The sequence below is a fragment of the Triticum aestivum genome, chromosome 5B (genome assembly GCF_018294505.1).
Source record: "Triticum aestivum cultivar Chinese Spring chromosome 5B, IWGSC CS RefSeq v2.1, whole genome shotgun sequence".
NCBI lineage: Eukaryota > Viridiplantae > Streptophyta > Magnoliopsida > Poales > Poaceae > Triticum > Triticum aestivum.
Window position 1 is genome coordinate 293602205 of NC_057807.1, and position 18316 is coordinate 293620520.

Genomic DNA, 18316 nt, shown 5'->3' on the forward strand with positions numbered 1-18316 from the left:
TGTGTTGCTTGGGGAAGTAGTGATCTAAACACTCTTAAATTTCTGTACAGAGGGAGTACATGGTTATAATTTCAGTTTTCTACAACATGTTTTTTTGCTAGTTGTTTATAATGTCCAGTTTAGTTTGTAAATCCTAATAATTTCTCAAGTAGTGCAAATCAGTGTTGAACCATCAAATTAATCCGATGTTTTGTCAGTGAGAAACAGTTTACTGTTTGAACTCGATACAAGTTACAGGATTCATCTGGATCAACAAAATTCAGGTCAATTTTCACAACTTCCAGTTCAGATTTCTTCCGGACTCGAATATACTGATCACCTTCTGTTAACATCCACATAGGATCTATAAATAAAGAGGTCAGATGTACAATAAATGGGTGGTTGCACATGGACGAACCTGTCCAATAGCCATTCAATCCCCTCAAAGCGATGCACCCAACTGAAACCGCGCCGACGCCCGCGCGCGTACCTCCGGCTGGGTGCTCGAGTGTGGTGGAGCTGACAGCGGCGCGCCCAAGGGCTCCAGATAATGCATAGAAAATTCAGATACAGGCTCGAAGGTTGTCGCCGCCACGAGAAAGAGATGCTCCCTGCTGCCCTTTCTGGAAGACATGAGAAGGAGGACAGCGGCAGCTAGGCGGAGACAGAGGCGATGATGCAGGATCTTGATTAGTCATCTGAACAACTGAAAGTGTTGATGGTTTCAGATTTTGGAACAGCACAATCCAACTTGAAACAGCACTGAATATCATTGAGAGAAGGGATCCTCAATTTACTCTACACAGGATATGCATGGAATTTATGAATATGAAACCAACCCTGCAACGTCCGGGGAGTAAAAGCAGGGGAAAATTATCTAAGACAAAAGCAATGAACGGCCTGTCACCGCAGCTTCCCCACAGAATGAACAGAGGGTACATCACCAATTATTCACATGCAGTCTGCATATTTGTCACAGGTGTACAAGTAAAAACGCAGGTTTCGGAACAAACCTACAGCTAGGGATTAACCCTGCCGAATCCTCCATAAACTTCCTTCACACAACCAACCACAGGCACAACCGCATCAGACGAAGAAGAAAACCAGAGGAAGAAACGGTAAGGAGGGATCCATACCGAGGATTTGATCTACAACGCCATGGGTAGCAGGGGGTTGAAGGAGGACTCATCAGCACGGCCCTGGCGGCGCCGTACACCATTCCCCGCTGCCGCCGCCGCCGTGCTCCTCGCCCTCCCTCCGCTGCGCCCAAGGCCTGCTGCTGCGCCGCCTTGGCCTGCCGCTGCTGCTCTCCGCCGCCGCCGTCGTGCTCCTCCTCATCGCCCAAGGCCTGCTGCTGCGCCGCCGCCAAGGTCCAGGCCTCCTCATCGAGTGGCCGCGGTCCATGGTGGCGTGGTCATCGGCCACAGCGAGCGGGACGGGTGGGGTGGGGCGGGCGAGGCGGCGGGGCATCGGCCACGGCGAGCGGGACGGACGGGGCGGGCGAGGCCGCGGGGCATCGGCCACTGCAAGCGGAACGGCGGGGGCGCGGTCATCGGCCACGGCCAGGGCGAGCGGGACGGCAGAGCGGGGCGGGCGAGGCAGCGGGCCGGGGCGGGGCGGGCGAGGCAGCGGGGCGAGCGGCTGGAAAGGGGAGCGGCTAGGGTTCTACGGGAGCTGCTAAGGTTTTATACCCAAAAATGAAATGACAAAAATACCCTCAGGGGGGCGCTGGAATTACGGGCGGTGGCAAGCTTGGAGTGAAACTATTCATTCCTACAGTCGCACGAGTTCGATCCTACGGCCTGCCTCCTCCTGAGGCTCGATCCGACGGCCTAGATCTCATTAACCGAACGAGATGGACGGCCAGATGTTTCAGATCGCTGAGGAGGCTCGGTGAGAGCTTCATCTCTTATTTCTCGATGCATTCATATCATCAAATGACATAAGTACTAAACCTGCTAGGTAAATAAAGGGTGATCTTATATTGTCTCAAAAATCAAATGGTGATGTTATCTTCTGTATGATTATTGCATCTCAGATATTGATAATTTGATTCATAAATAGTACTCCATGTTTAAGTTGGTTCTAATATTACCTGTACATACATCAGTATCTATGTTACAGACAAAATGAGTCCTACTGAATGTGAGGTAACTCCACACATACGACGATGAGTGAAATGTATTGAGCTCGACAAGATTTGCTTGTGTAAAAAAGGGTAAGATAATGAAAAAAAAAGCATCAAGATAAAAAAATCAAATAATAGAAAGAGAGCTATCCACATAAACAGGGCGAGAACAAAATATGCGCATATGCGTAAACTGGCATGCCAGTTAATATGGAGTTGCAATAGTGTAGCATATATATGCATGAAAAGAGAAATAATTGAGTTGGCTTGAAGAACATTATATTATCTCTGTTTCTCAGTCTCTCGACGGACATGTTGAACACTCGCCAATACTTTAGTTCTAAAATTTTAAGAAGCAATATAGATAAAGTTTAAAATCCCTTCTCCAGGGTACAGAGATCACATCAGATCACTCGACAACAGAAATATCCATGAGCAAGCTTCCACAGCTATAGAGTATCTTTTACAATACTGATGCTTTCCGAACTCTGATCCTCTAGAAGAGATCTAACTGATATACACAGAAGAGAAAAAAGGAAAAGAATAATGAAATACTACCAAATGACACAACAATCATTTATACGAGATTATATTTAAGTACATGTTCGGAAGATAATCATTTGTCAGAACTATTGACATCATAGAACTCGATGTCCTTATATTTCTGAGAAATTATTTCTGTCTGAACTTTCCGAGCCGTGTCGGTTGCACATCCGACAAGGATAAGCACTGATGTACCAGCGAATCCCCGAAATGCTGTCAAGTGAGAGACTTGTTCAACCACAGATGGTCCAGCAGCTAGTACAGCGAGAAAGGCAGATCCTAGGACAGAGATACGACTAAGAACCTGCAATTAGATAAAGTTATTTTTAGTGTGAGATATTGCTGAGGTACCGTGGACAAATTTAGATGTGCTTCAGTTCTGTTGATTGCGTTTCTTATTGGATGTGGTACTTCTAAGTCTATTTGTCCAAAATTGATGCATGGCTGAAGTGCAACATGCTTTCTCACATGCATACATGACTAGTTATCTGAAATAAGGGACCTAGACATTTCAACATCAAATAGAAGTACACCGTCTGCTGAGGAGACTCGCCCACGTGGTGCTGGTTTACTCTGAGGTTCGCTCTGTGCTCGCTGTACACCGTCTGCTGCACTGGCTCTTTCCCGCTCTAGTGCTCCGTCCCTCCTGCCCACTACTCCTGATAGTTTGGGTAGCTCTCATACTCATTGCGGCTACTACAACAAGGGTGGTCATCCCGAGTCTGATTGCTTCACGAAGAAGTGGCACATGCGCAACAAGGGGCACACATCTTCTTCATGGACTCGTGCTTCTACTCCGACACCCGCAGCTGTCTATTCAACTGAGCAGGATATTGTGCGACTTAAGCGTATGCTTGCCACTTTAGGTTTTCCTTCCACGGGTGCTGGAGGTTCAGATTCTGTGACTGATGCTTCTGGCACCAAGCGACCACCATCTACACACTCAGGTACATCCCTGTGGGTTCTGGATTCTGGAGATTCCTTTCACATGTCTTCTGATTCTTCCACCTTGTCCTCTCTTAGATCTCTAGATTTTTCTGTTCATGTACTCATAGCTGATGGTACTCCTCTTTCTGTTGCTAGTCAAGTCCCCCAAACCTCAACCACCGCAAGGAAACCATGTTTCTTTGGAAAAAAACTCAAAGTGGAATCTCGCTTAACTTCCCATAAGACAACCACTTGGAGGAAGAGAAAGCAGTGATCTAATTCCGAGGTTGAGAACACTTGGGAGGAAAAAATAGAGTAGATACTAGTGCCTTTTAAAAGGTTTACAGCTGAGCTATATGGGATACTACCTTGCCAAATGTGTAATACAGTACCAGAACAATTAGCACTTATAACCATACAAAGAGACATACTCATTAACAAATAACTACTCTTCCCCACATACCCATTGCATAGAATCGGTTATGCAGTTAGCCTAATGAAAAGCTACCACGTTACAATAATGAGCAAATAAAGTACATAGTCATGCAATACTCCAAAATTTAGACAAAAAAATGCATCCTTTCTGATGGAAGAGAAAGAACTCACTGTTTTAATAAAGGCAGCTGTATTTTTTCCTGGCCGCACAAGCGGTATTGACGCACCTGTTCGCTTCAATTGCTCACTAAGATCATCAGGATCCAATTGAAGGAAAGTGTAATAGTAATTGAAAAAGGCTATAAGCAATACATTAGTTGGAAGATAAAAAGAACCTGCAGCAGAGAGTTAACAGAATGAGATCATTGTAAATAACAGGTGCTTTATGGCATCTTGGTTCTCCTGAGAATAAATAACAATCTTTGAATAAACTAGAAATATTCAGTTTACCTCCTGGAGTTAGGGCTATGGCAGCCTTTTTAAGAAAATCTAAGCCAGTGAAACGTGCCAAAGTAGCAGGTAAAGCCAATGAAGATGTAGAGAATATGATAGGCATGACACCAGAACTATTGACCTGCTCGTAATGGATTGAAAGGTAGGTTACAAAATAAGTTAAAAATAGGAACACTGTGAGGCTGACAGACAGAACAATGTTAGCACAATTGTGAGTATTAGCAGTTTGATCTTATTCATTTGCGAATGAAGAACAGAATACATTTTTGGCAGTTCAAGATTCATATAAATGAATAAATGAGTGAATTCCTCTCGCCATGTTTCATGCATGTGAGATCTAGAGAACTGAGCGCTAGTGATTGTCTGCTGCTCCAAGCCAGCCAAGTACGACTACCCACAGGAGTGAATATTGCAACCAAGTTTCTTGCTGCTTCTTTGGTTAAAACCCAGGGGCACCTCCTCCTCTGGTGTTCTTTTTTACTCTTATGTGTGTGACATCTAGAAAATTATTTGAGATTTTTAACTTGTTTCTCTCAGATAACATAAAACTCTTGTAGAAAAAATTAACACTAAGCAGCTAAAAAATATTGAAATTCTAACCTACACTTTAAGAGAAAGATTGTGTATGAAACTGGAACTTCCCCTTTATGGATTTGCCCCTCTTATTGCATAATTTTGACTTCTTACCCAAAAAGCGTTGATCTTACCTAGAAGACCAAAATGGTCTTACCTCTTGCCTTACTATCCCCCCCCTCCCCCCCCCCCCCCCCCCCCCCCCCCGCCAACACACACACACACACATTGGACTATAGTGATAAAGCCTCGTTCGTCGCTGCACCTGTCGGGCCGTCACGCAAACCTCGATGTACCTCAGTAGAGGCCTCCCCGCAGACCTTGGCAACAGCTTGACAAGAGCCGCAGTGGGGAAAATGGAAGGGGATTGAATCAATCACAATGTTCTGATGGAAAAGAAGATTCATTCATTTAGTTCCCTCAATAGGTTCCATTACTGGGTTGATTTGTTTGATTCATGGTGAAAAGAACAAAAAAACTAGCAACCACACACACCACCATCGCTGGACTCCACGCCATGCCTCCCCGCAGACCACGCCATGCCTACATGGTGTGGTCAGGGACTGAAAGGAAGTATCCCCAAGCCTGGGAGCACCTAATATGTTCTTCTCGGGAAGGAGACAAGGGCGACGTCTCACATGGTCACTGGTGATGTGTCTGAAGAGTAAAGGATCAGGTTTGTAAAAGGGAACAAGGGGAAAATAAGGAGAAAACAAAGAGGAGGGATCAAAAGGAGGGCCTAAGCGGTACGTTTAGCATTCAACCAGTCAAATGGCACAAAGGAGAGAAGCCCAATGTTCTGGTGGCATAAACAACATTATGCAATACAAAATGGGATGTAAATAGAGGCAAAACCACTGCTGGCAACAACAACAACAACAACAACAAAGCCTTTAGTCCCAAGCAAGTTGGGGTAGGCTAGAGGTGAAACCCATAAGATCTCGCAACCAACTCATGGCTCTGGCACATGGATAGCAAGCTTCCATGCACCCCTGTCCATAGCTAGCTCTTTGGTGATACTCCAATCCTTCAAGTCTCTCTTAACGGACTCCTCCCATGTCAAATTCGGTCTACCCCGCCCTCTCTTGACATTCTCCGCACCTTTAGCCGTCCGCTATGCACTGGAGCTTCTGAAGGCCTGCGCTGGATATGCCCAAACCATCTCAGACGATGTTGGACAAGCTTCTCTTCAATTGGTGCTACCCCAACTCTATCTCGTATATCATCATTCCGGACTCGATCCTTCCTCGTGTGGCCACACATCCATCTCAACATACGCATCTCCGCCACACCTAACTGTTGAACATGTCGCCTTTTAGTCGGCCAACACTCAGCGCCATACAACATTGCGGGTCGAACCGCCGTGCTGTAGAACTTGCCTTTTAGCTTTTGTGGCACTCTCTTGTCACAGAGAATGCCAGAAGCTTGGCGCCACTTCATCCATCCAGTTTTGATCCGATGGTTCACATCTTCATCAATACCCCCATCCTCCTGCAGCATTGACCCCAAATACCGAAAGGTGTCCTTCTGAGGTACCACCTGACCATCAAGGCTAACCTCCTCCTCCTCACACCTAGTAGTACTGAAACCGCACATCATGTACTCGGTTTTAGTCCTACTAAGCCTAAACCCTTTCGATTCCAAGGTTTGTCTCCATAACTCTAACTTCCTATTTACCCCGCTCGACTATCGTCAACTAGCACCACATCATCCGCAAAGAGCATACACCATGGGCTATCTCCTTGTATATCCCTTGTGACCTCATCCATCACCAATGCAAAAAGATAAGGGCTCAAAGCTGACCCCTCATGCAGTCCTATCTTAATCGGGAAGTCATCAGTGTCGACATCACTTGTTCAAACACTTGTCACAACATTATCGTACATGTCCTTGATGAGGGTAATGTACTTTGCTGGGACTTTGTGTTTCTCCAAGGCCCACCACATGACATTCCACGGTATCTTATCATAGGCCTTCTCCAAGTCAATGAACACCATATACAAGTCCTTCTTTTGCTCCCTATATCTCTCCATAAGCTGTCGTACCAAGAAAATGGCTTCCATGGTCGACCTCCCAGGCATGAAATCAAACTGGTTTTTGGTCACGCTTGTCATTCTTCTTAAGCGGTGCTCAATGACTCTCTCCCATAGCTTCATTGTATGGCTCATCAGCTTAATTCCACGGTAATTAGTACAACTTTGAACATCCCCCTTGTTCTTGAAGATTGGTACTAATACACTCCGTCTCCATTCTTCTGGCATCTTGTTTGCCCGAAAAATGAGGTTGAAAAGCTTGGTTAGCCATACTATCGCTATGTCCCCGAGACCTTTCCACACCTCAATGGGGATACAATCCGGGCCCATCGCCTTGCCTCCCTTCATCCTTTTTAAAGCCTCCTTGACCTCAGACTCCTGGATTCGACGCACAAAACGCATGCTGGTCTCATCAAAAGAGTCGTCCAGTTCAATGGTAGAGCTTTCATTCTCCCCATTGAACAGCTTGTCGAAGTACTCCCGCCATCTATGCTTAATCTCCTCGTCCTTCACCAAGAGTTGGCCTGCTCCGTCCTTGATGCATTTGACTTGGCCAATATCCCTCGTCTTCCTCTCTCGGATCTTGGCCATCTTATAGATGTCCCTTTCGCCTTCTTTCGTGCCTAATCATTGGTAGAGGTCCTCATACGCCCGACCCCTTGCTTCACCAACAGCTCGCTTTGCGGCCTTCTTCGCCATCTTGTACTTCTCTATGTTGTGTGCACTCCTATCCAAATATAGGCGTCTGAAGCAATCTTTCTTCTCTTTAATCGCCTTCTGGACATCATCATTCCACCACCAAGTATCCTTATCTTCGCTTCTCCTTCCCCTGGACACTCCAAACTCCTCTGAGGCCACCTTACGAATGCAAGTCGCCATCTTCATCCACACATTGTCCGCATCCCCTCCTTCCTCCCAAGGGCCCTCCTTAATGACCCTCTCCTTGAACGCCTGAGCTACCACCCCCTTGAGCTTCCACCACTTCGTTCTAGCGACTTTGGCCCGCTTATCCCGCTGGACACGAATCCGAAAGCGGAAGTCAGCAACCACCAGCTTATGCTGGGGTACAACACTCTCTCCAGGTATCACCTTACAGTCTAGGCACGCACGCCTATCTTCTCTTCTCGAGAGGATGAAATCAATCTGGCTAGAGTGTTGGCCACTACTAAAAGTCACCAGATGTGATTCTCTCTTTCTAAAGAGGGTGTTGGCTACAATCATGTTGTAGGCTAGAGCAAAGCTTAAGACATCTTCTCCTTCTTGATTCCTGATGCCATAGCCAAAGCCCCCATGCGCCCCTTCAAAACCTGTGTTAGATGTACCCACGTGGCCATTGAGGTCTCCTCCTATGAAGAGCTTCTCACCAATCGATACACTCCTAACCATGTCTTCCAGGCCTTCCCAGAACTCCCTCTTGGTGTTCTCATTGTGGCCTACTTGCGGGGCATACGCGCTGATAACATTGAGAACCAAGTCCTCAACTACCACTGCTGGCAAACAAAAAAATTAACAAAGATTTGGAGGTAATGCTACACACTACAGCATGATTGAGAATAATACATACTGAATCTTCCGTACCCAGGGGCAGATCCAGTGCCTAGGAAGGTCAGGAGTCTGTATGACTCCAAGGACCTCAGGGCCTTTGCCAGAGTACAGTGAATTATGTTCTTTACTCTTTTTGAAGAATACACAGGACATCTGTGAGCTTTTCATTCAAAGGAAGAAATTGCGCAATTTGCACAAGGCAGTGGAGGAAGAAAACAGCACTGGTGTCACACACTCATGTTTGGAGGGCAGTTGGGCTGACTGCACCCCACTGGCACACTCAGATTAAGCCACCACTTTGAACTGGTTTGGCTCAGGAACAAGGCCAGTTGCCCAGACTGAAATGCTGAGACAAGTGGAATGAAAACCCTAAGTGGTCTTGTGAGTGAGAGGTGGCAAGACATCAAGGTTTTATGAGGGTGATCGAGAGCAAGCAGTAGGCAGCTGCAGTTGGGAGGAGCCAGGAGGCTAAGGGCCAGTTCTTTTCAGATTCCCCAGCTGATTATGTCGGGTTGTGCCTCTATGGTGTTGTATGGGTCATGCCTTCTTTGGCGTTTGTATCTTCTGATTTCTTATTAAAAGGGCAGCCCGGTGCACGCAGCTCCCGCTTGCGCGGGGTCAGGGAAGAGTCTGACCACTTTGGGTCTTTCGTACGCAGCCTTTCCCTGCATTTCTGCAACAGCTTTACCACTGTGCCAAGGCTCCCCTTCTTCTCCTTTCTTAATGCATATTAAAAAAAAGAACTGGGCTTTGGCCCATCGATTCCCCAGTCAGCTGCTCCCAGTTCATGTGTATGGCCAGAAGTGAGGCAACCCCAGCTTCCCGAAATTCTGAGCCAAAAATTGAAAGAGCATATTTGATTGTCCCTATCCGCCGGTGGAATTACAGAGAAATCGGCCCTAGCCATCTCCATCTCCCCTTCCCCCTCGGTAAAAACTGACACTTGAGCTCCCTCCTCGCCCGGTCCCGCATGGAGCAGACGCCACCCGAGCCTCCCGCCCCAGCATTCTCCTGCCAGAGCACTCCGACACCAAGTCCACCACTCTCGCTGCCATCATCTTCACGTTGGTGGCGCCGGTGGTGGTCGGCGCTGCTGTTGAGTCGGGGAACATGCCGGCCTCGCCGGGGACTCGACTAGTATCTACAGCACCGCGCGTGCTCCAGCGCAGGGAGTTCTTCCTCCGCTGCTGTCCTCGACTCAAGTGTCCTTGTGCTGAAAAATGTTGTTTTCTCCATATGGGTGAATGTACTGGATTTCTGAACTCTGTAATTATGGTGTTGCTTCTCCCCTTCATGAAAAGATGTGCAAACGCTTGTTTGCACTCCAAAAAACCATGCACATCTCGAGATAGTATGAAGAGATCGAGTTGTTTTCAGTTTATAATCAAAATAAGTCTTGAAACAATTGGCTACTCTCTAACTATAACTACTGCCCTGGCTTATTTGTGTTCTGTATGTGTTAACGGATCTCAAAACCTAAAATCGATCCACACCCAACATGTGGAGAGGCAGAAATTAAAATGAAACCATATGGAAACATTACGAACCTTAAAAGGTAGATATGCAGAACGTTGGGGTCCTCCAGTTCGACTGCCGTATCGAGAAGCATAGTTCAGTGGTATTTTTCTCTCAGCTTCCTGAAACCATAGAAATGATCTGAATTAAGCAAATCATACTCGGACAAATTTATATTTATCTTGAAAAGCAAAGTATATTTTCTCACCTGGACATAGACAATCCCAAGAACTAAGAAAAAGAATGACAATATGATTGTGAGAAGTCCAACATAATTGCCTGCTTGAAATCCCTCTGCAACTGTCCTTCCAAATGATGCAGGCAAATACGAAATTATACTTGTAAAAATAAGGAGAGATGTTCCATTCCCGAGTTTCAACTCAGATATTGTTTCACCAAGGAAAGTTGTGAACACCGATCCAAGCGTCAATAGAGTCACAGATGTTAGCACCCATTCTGTGCTGAAGTCATTAACATAAGGACGAAGAAAAAGAACTTGCCCGATAGCCTAGCAAAAGGTACAGAAATTAAATTTGAAGCAGATGGGAAGATAAATAGAGCAATCAGAACTTACATTAAAAATAAAATAATACCTTCATAACTAATACTGTGCAAACTCGTACTAGAATGAAATGTACACACAGCAGTATATCATTCTCCAAAAAATGTCTGGCAACAGAAGCGTCAGACGGACTCAACTGAATAATACTAGGATTGATTTTCATTGTTTATGACCGCAAAGCACATGATTTGGCATCAGGAATAAGTTCGTTGTATTTTGAGTTTCTTTGCCATGTCAAAGATAAGTCATCGGTGTACATAGAAGGTATAAGTTACAAAAACGGAAGTGTCATATTACCTTGATATTGCAAGTTATGTGGTCAAATTGTGTGGCATGTTTGACATAATTCTAACTGTTTAACATGGTATGCTGTTAAGTAGATAGTCAGTTAATATAGCATGTGAGGTACCGACGCTTCAGAACCGATTATTGACATAAAAAATTTCCAACAGCTGCTCTTGTAGTTTTAACTAGTCAAAAAATTATCTTGACAAAAAAAGATATCCAAGAGCTGCTCAAATATTTCCAAGACTCTAACCTACCTGGGCAATTGCAAAACCAACAGATGCATATCTTGTGTACTGAAGAATCTTTTTTCTACCTGCCTCCCCTTCTTTTTTCTGAAGCTCTTGCAATTTCGGGTAAAGCTGAGTAAGGAGCTGAAACACAATCTGTGCATTGATGAACGGAACAATGCCGAGGGAGCATATACCAAGCCGGCCAATACCTCCACCAGAAAAAGAATCTAAAGTGCCCAGCAGACTGTTCTGGTCAAGATTACCAGCAAAAGCTGCTTGGTTCACTCCACCCAAAGGTATATACACACCAAGTCGAGACAATGCCAAAAACCCAAGGAGCTTCAGAAACTTCCCGGGTAGAGGACCCTTGAAGAAGTCACCAAAGTCAATAGTACTGTCCTCCATTGCAGCTGCTCCAATCAGATTAAAATACATTATATAGGTATAACAGGATAAACTGAAGTGGACTCAAGCTGCAAATATATGAACGACAATGCCACCAGTCATACCTGTTTAATACATAAATAGTCGCAGTCGACTCGGCACTCACTATATCAACTGAATTTTCATAGTAACTACATATCATGTATACGTTTGGGCTAAACTGGGGTTGAAATTTTAGACTGGTTGAAGAAATTTCTCATTAAGAAGACCCCACAACCAAAAAATTCGACAAAATGTGGATGAGTAATCAAGAGGCAGATTTTTTTATGGGTAGCCCATTAGGTTTATCAGTTACAAGCATACTTTCTTTTCCTGAGGAACCGGCAGGACGCTGCCTCTTAATTAAGGAGAAGAATATTTACATGTTGGGACATGTTTTGAGAAGGCTGCAAGGCGAGCTGTGAGTGAAGCGAGGGGTCGGGCGTATGAGGACCTCTACCAGCGGTTAGACACAAAGGAAGACGAAAGGGACATCTATAAGATGGCCAAGATCCGAGAGAGGAAGACGAGGGATGTTGACCAAGTCAAATGCATCAAGGACGGAGCAGACCAGCTCCTGGTGAAGGACGAGGAGATTAAGCATAGATCGCGGGAGTACTTCGACAAGCTGTTCAATGGGGAGAATGAGAGCTCTACCATTGAACTGGACGACTCCTTTGATACAAGCAGGCGTTTTGCTACGTTGCATGGATACTTGGATACGTATCGGATACGCGATACGGGGATACGCCCGATACGGGGATACGTTTATACATAGATATTACATATATTAATTATTAAAAGTATGGAAAAAAATAAGGAGCTTCCAGGTTAAAGCATGCCTCAATAGGACCCTTTCTTTTCTTGCACTTGGTCCACTTTCATCTGTTGGCACTCGGATTTCCCTAGGTTTGTTGTTCTAATCAGTGCATCGACTCTCTCTTGCTCGCCTCTCAATTGAATAAGAATATTGCCAGTCATGCTTTGACATGAACTCACGCCCATCTTGGGAATCTTCAAAAGGTGCGCTGTACTATTGAGGGGATTTCACACCGAACTAGGCGTTTGAGGCATCCAAAAAGTATCGCGGAAGTATCCCAGGAGTATAGGTATCCAAAAAGTATCGCGGAAGTATCCCAGGAGTATCAAACATTATTTTCTTTTTTAAAAATCAAAAAATTGAGGGATACTTACAGGATACGTATCGGGGCAGTATCCGGCCGGATACGCACGCTTTCTGAAGTATCCGCGCAACGTAGGCGTTTTGTGTGGTGAATCCAGGAGTCTGAGGTCAAGGAGGCCTTAAAAAGGATGAAAGGAGGCAAAACAATGGGCCCTGATTGTATCCTCATTGAGGTGTGGAGAGGCCTCGGAGACATGGCTATAGTATGGCTAACTAAGTTTTTTAACCTGATTTGTTGGGCAAACAAGATGCCTGAAGAATGGAGACAGAGTATATTAGTACCAATCTTCAAGAACAAGGGGGGTGTTCAGAGTTGTACTCCCTCTGTAAACTAATATAAGAGCGTTTAGATCACTAAAGTAGTATTCTAAACGCTCTTATATTAGTTTACGGAGGGAGTAGTAATTACCATGGAATTAAGCTGATAAGCCATACAATGAAGCTATGGGAGAGACTCATTGAGCACCGCTTAAGAAGAATGACAAGCGTGACCAAAAATCAGTTTGGTTTCATGCTTGGGTGGTCGACCATGGAAGCCATTTTCTTGGTACGACAACTCATGGAGAGATATAATGAGCAAAGGAAGGGCCTGCATACGGTGCTCATTGACTTAGAGAAGGCCTACGATAAGATACTGCAGAATGTCATGTCGTGGGCCTTGGAGAAAACAAAAAGTCCCAGCAAAGTACATTACCCTCATCAAGGACATGTATGATAATGTTGTGACAAGTGTTCAAACAAGTGATGGCGACAGTCATGGATCTTGAGCCCTTATCTTTTTGCTTTGATGATGGATCAGGTCAACTTTGAAATAGGATTGCACCAGAGGTCAACTTTGAGCCCTTATCTTTTTGCTTTGATGATGGATCAGGTCACAAGGGATATACAAGGAGATATCCCATAGTGTATGCTCTTTGCGGATGATGTGGTGCTAGTCGATGATAGTCGGACGGGGGTCAATAGGAAGTTAGAGCTATGGAGACAAACATTGGAATCGAAAGGTTTTAGACTAATAGAACTAAAACCGAGTACATGAGGAGCGGTTTCAGTACTGCTAGGCACGAGGAGGAGAAGGTTAGCCTTGATGGGAGGTGGTGCCTTAGAAGGACACCTTTCGATATTTGGGGTCAATGCTGCAGAAGGATGGGGATATCGATGAAGATGTGTACCATCGAATCAAAGCCGGATGGATGAAGTGGCGCCAAGCTTCTGGCATTCTCTGTGACAAGAGAGTGCCACAAAAGCTAAAAGGCAAGTTCTATAGGACGGCGGTTAGACCCGCAATGTTGTATGGCGCTAAGTGTTGATCCACTAAAAGGCGACATGTTCAACAGTTAGGTGTGGCAGAGATGCGCATGTTGAGATGGATGTGTGGCCACACAAGGACAGAGTCCGAAATGATGATATACGAGATAGAGTTGGGGTAGCACCGACTGAAGAGAAGCTTGTCCAACATCGTCTGGGATGGTTTGGGCATATTCGGTGCATGCCTCCAGAAGCGCCAGTGCATAGCGGACGGCTAAAGCGTGCCGATAATGTCAAGAGAAGTCGGGGTAGACCGAACTTGACAGGGAAGGAGTCCGTAAAGAGAGATCTGAAGGACAGGAGTATCACCAGAGAACTAGCCATGGACAGAGGTGCGTGGAAGCTTGCTATTCATGTGCCAGAACCATGAGTTGGTTGTGAGATCTTATGGGTTTCACCTCTAGCCTACCCCAACTTGTTTGGGACTAAAGGCTTTGTTGTTGTTGTTGTTGGACATGTTTTGAGAAGGGGAGAAGCGCCAAAAACCTCGAACAATGAGGGATGCTCAAACCATTGGTCACTGAGAATATTAATGGATTTTTGCGTTAGGTACGATCGATATTAAATGTATTAAGTTTGCTATTCTAGCTTTAATCCTAAGACCCCAGGGGCGGACCATATACCCCAATTCCGACCTATTGCTCTTATCAATGTGCTCTTCAAACTGGTTGTCAAAGTATGCGATGCGATTGGGTTTGTTAGCAGCTAAAATTGTCCCATGCACAAATGGCTTTTATTAAAGGTCGTTTTATCCTTGAGGGGGTGCTATGTCTTAACGAAATTGTTCACGAGCTTAACCGTAAGAAACTCCCTGATGTTCTTCTAAAACTTGACTTTGAAAAGGCGCATGACCGAGTTAGTTGGTCTTTTCTTTGACAAGTTCTGAACGGAAAGGGTTCCAAGCAGGCTTTATTCACAGGATTATGCAGCTTGCCTTGGGAGGACATACTGCAATTTGCATCAATGGGGAGGTTGGCCCATTTTTTCGCAATAAGAGAGGCATGCGTCAAGGGGATCCCATCTCTCCCCTTCTATTTGATATAGTCGCGGATTCGCTTTCTTCCATGCTAACCAAAGCCAAAGGGGCTAGTCACCTCAAAGGGGTGGCGTCCCACCTCATTCCAGGAGGAGTGACTCAACTCCAATACGCTTACTACACGATGCTTCTCTTTGAGCCCGATGTACGAAGTTTGGCCACTATCAAGATGCTTTTAATTTGCTTTGAAGCTATGTCACGGGTGCAAATTAAACTTTGCCAAAAGTGAAGCATGCATGGTAGGTGTGGATGAGGCTAAGAGTGTGTGTGTGAATTGCCAATCTTCTTAACTGCTACAAATCGGATTTTCCCATCTCTTACCTTGGCCTCCCATGCTCGGATAAACAGGTGTGGGCGTCGGATAGGGATCCAGCGATTAGTAAAGTTATTACATGAGTTGACCCTTGGCAACGAAAACTCATGTCTTCGGGCGCGAGAATCACTCTTACCAATGCATGTCTGTTTGCTAACCTGACCTTCGCGATTGGTCTCTTCTTGCTGGGGGTGGCGTCCATGCGCAGTTCGACAAAGGTTAGAGCCAGATTCTTCTGGGAAGCGGACGTGGCCAAGCGCATGGTCCGATGGGCGGACATTTGCAAACCTAAAGACCAGGGAGGCCTAGGTATTACTAATTTCAAGAAATTGAACCTTGCGCTGATTAGTAAGTGGATTTGGAAAATTGTTCAGAACGATGACAACCTGTGGGCTCGTGTCCTCAAAGCTAAGTACTTCTCGGATTCTTCGCTCTTCGCTACTAAGACCAAGGGCTCCAAATTTTGGAATTGGGATCCAAAATTGCAAAGAGATATTCAATTTGGGTGCTCGCTTCGAGGTCGGGAACAAGGACACCAAATTTTGGCTTTCAAAATGAATTGATGACAAACCTCACTATGCTATTTATCCTAACCTATTTGTCATTGCGTCGGATCTTAGTTAGCAATTTGTTTGTCGCCGGCCAAATTAATCTGGCTTTTACGCGTAACCTCAATGATTCTGAGCTTGCCTCATGGGAAGCTTTACAAATTCAGTTCGCTAATACTAATTTAACCACCGAAAAGGATTCAGTAAGTTGGGATCTTGAGGTGTCTTGCGACTTTTCAGTAAAATCTTTATACGCCAAACTTAACCAATGTCCTAAGGTGAGATGCGCTAAGGCTTTCTGGGCAGCGAGAGTTCCGCTCAAAGTCCGTATTTCCCTTTGGCGGGCTGTGTTAAATCATCTGCCATCTGCAATTAACCTCCAGAAATAGAGAGGTCCAGGCAACGGCTGCTGCGGCCTTTGCAACAGCCCGGAAGACGCTGACCACATTCTTTTCCACTGTGCCCCTAATATATCCTTATGGAGCTGTGTCAGGGACAGCTTTGGCGCTAACTGGGCACCAAACTCCATGGTTGCTCTGCTGTGCACCACGAGAGGCCAGCAAAATAGATTACCCTAGCGCTCGTTTGCGGCCTTAGCTTGGGCGCTGTGGGCCACTTGCAACAAAATTGCTATTGAAGGAAAATTTCCAAGTCATCCAGCTAATTTTATTTTCAAATGGTCTCTTTTCTTTCAGCAGTGGTGCCCTCCAGGGAAGAGGAAGGCCAGTGACGCGGCCAGCCCGGTGCTTCGCACGATCATACACTCGCACGCCATCAAGAGAACAACATCCTGTGAAGCCATCAAGCGCTGCCTAGCAGCTTTATATCTGTGTATGGCTATGTCTTTTGAGCGGTTCTGTAATGCTTACTCTTAAGCTCTGATCTCGGCACTTATATTCTCCTTTATGTTGTAAGACTTTGTAAGACTAAGTGGCCTATGTTGGCTTTATTAATTAAGTCGGGCGCTCCTTGCGCCTTTCATCTAAAAAAACATTACTTCATCTAAAGTAATGAAAGCATTTGTGCAAAGTGGCATCCCTCTGAAGCACTGACAAAATAATCATGGACTATACTTCGTCAAAAATAATAGAGGGAGAAGGGATTAGCTTCGAATTGCAACCTGCTGCTCCTCGGCCATAGGATGACTTCTCTTTCCTGGATCCACTGGAGCTCCCGAACACTGGAGACAGGACGCCGAAAAATGTCGAGAAGGGAGACTGATAATCAGAACTGGACGGGTCCTCCCTGTAGAGCCCTAGAGGATCAAAGGCCGGGCCACCCGTCTCCAACGTGCATCTACACGAATACAGCAGAGGAGAGCCCAATCAAATTTAAACAGCACATACCCCTGATTGTATTCTGCGCCCAGGAGAGGCGCTAATTTGCTACCTGGGGGAGAAGGCTAAGGCGGCTCTTCCACTCCTTCTTGCCGTTACAGTGCGGCGGCCCGGGAAGTGGAAGGAGGAGGCTGCTCTGGTGAGGTAGCGTAGGCGTAGGGGAGTGGAGGTGGGAGGAGGGCGCGCGCGGGCCGGAAGGCAGCATTGCTGTGGTGTCGCCGTGGCCATGGTGCCGCGGGGACGATGGCGGAGGAAGGAGACGAGTGGATGGTGGTTTTTTAGGTGATATAAAGCTAGACGAAATGATTTTATTTTTTTGGAGCAACCGCTAGACGAAATGATGATGACGCTGTAGAACTGGCTTCGTCGGCCTGCTCATTGTTTGATTTCGGCCCAGTTATGGCCAAGGGGCGGGCGTTTTTTAGAACGAAGGCTGCAGACGAGCCTGACTTTAAATTAACAAAACCATCAACCGACTAGGTATTACGGCCAACAAGTGCAAGCCCAACTTCATTTACAAAGAAAATAAAACACGAGCGGCCAAAAGATACATGGGTGCTGAAGAACACAACTTACAACACAGTCGCAAACTACAAGCACCTAAACTAGTTGGAGATGAAGAATCGCTTGAAGAAAGGGCCGCCCTTGAAGCTCGAAACACCGGCGCCAAAGAAAACATCAGCGACAATGGCATTGTCGACCGCCTTGACCACAAACACGCCAAACACCTGCACTAGAGACCAGAAAGATATCACACCTTCCTTCTCCCTTGCCGAAGAGGTTTCGTGGTTCTAGCTTCTTGTTATCCTATCGATTTATTCCATTTGTCACATGTTCTTTTCTTACCCATCTGGAGTATGTCAGAAGTTGTTTTTCCCGTTTCTTTTCACCGGAGGCCATCATTCCAGAAGAATTCTTTGTCCTCACATTTCAGCTACCATTATCCAATTATCCCGGCGC

General features: G+C 45.8%; 1 protein-coding gene across 1 annotated transcript; it reads right to left on the minus strand.

Moving 5' to 3' along the window:
* Positions 1 to 2533: 2533 nt before the first annotated feature.
* On the minus strand, positions 2534 to 17712 carry LOC123111470 (preprotein translocase subunit SECY, chloroplastic). Its single transcript, XM_044532273.1, has 8 exons — positions 17409 to 17712; positions 17140 to 17315; positions 11236 to 11621; positions 10340 to 10639; positions 10164 to 10253; positions 4463 to 4586; positions 4184 to 4347; positions 2534 to 2954 (listed from the first exon to the last, which is right to left on the minus strand). Exons 1-8 carry the CDS (start codon positions 17582 to 17584, stop codon positions 2724 to 2726), a joined length of 1647 nt encoding a protein of 548 aa, XP_044388208.1. The 5' UTR covers positions 17585 to 17712; the 3' UTR covers positions 2534 to 2723.
* Positions 17713 to 18316: the final 604 nt, after the last annotated feature.

Coding starts and splice junctions, on each gene's coding strand:
- LOC123111470 (XM_044532273.1), bottom strand. CDS start 17,584: ATGGCCACGGCGACACCACAGCAATGCTGCCTTCCGGCCCGCGCGCGC. Junction 10,640..11,235: donor TTGGTTTTGCAATTGCCCAG/GTAGGTTAGAGT, acceptor ACCTTTTGCTAG/GCTATCGGGCAAGTTCTTTT. Junction 2,955..4,183: donor CAGCTGCCTTTATTAAAACA/GTGAGTTCTTTC, acceptor ATCTAATTGCAG/GTTCTTAGTCGTATCTCTGT.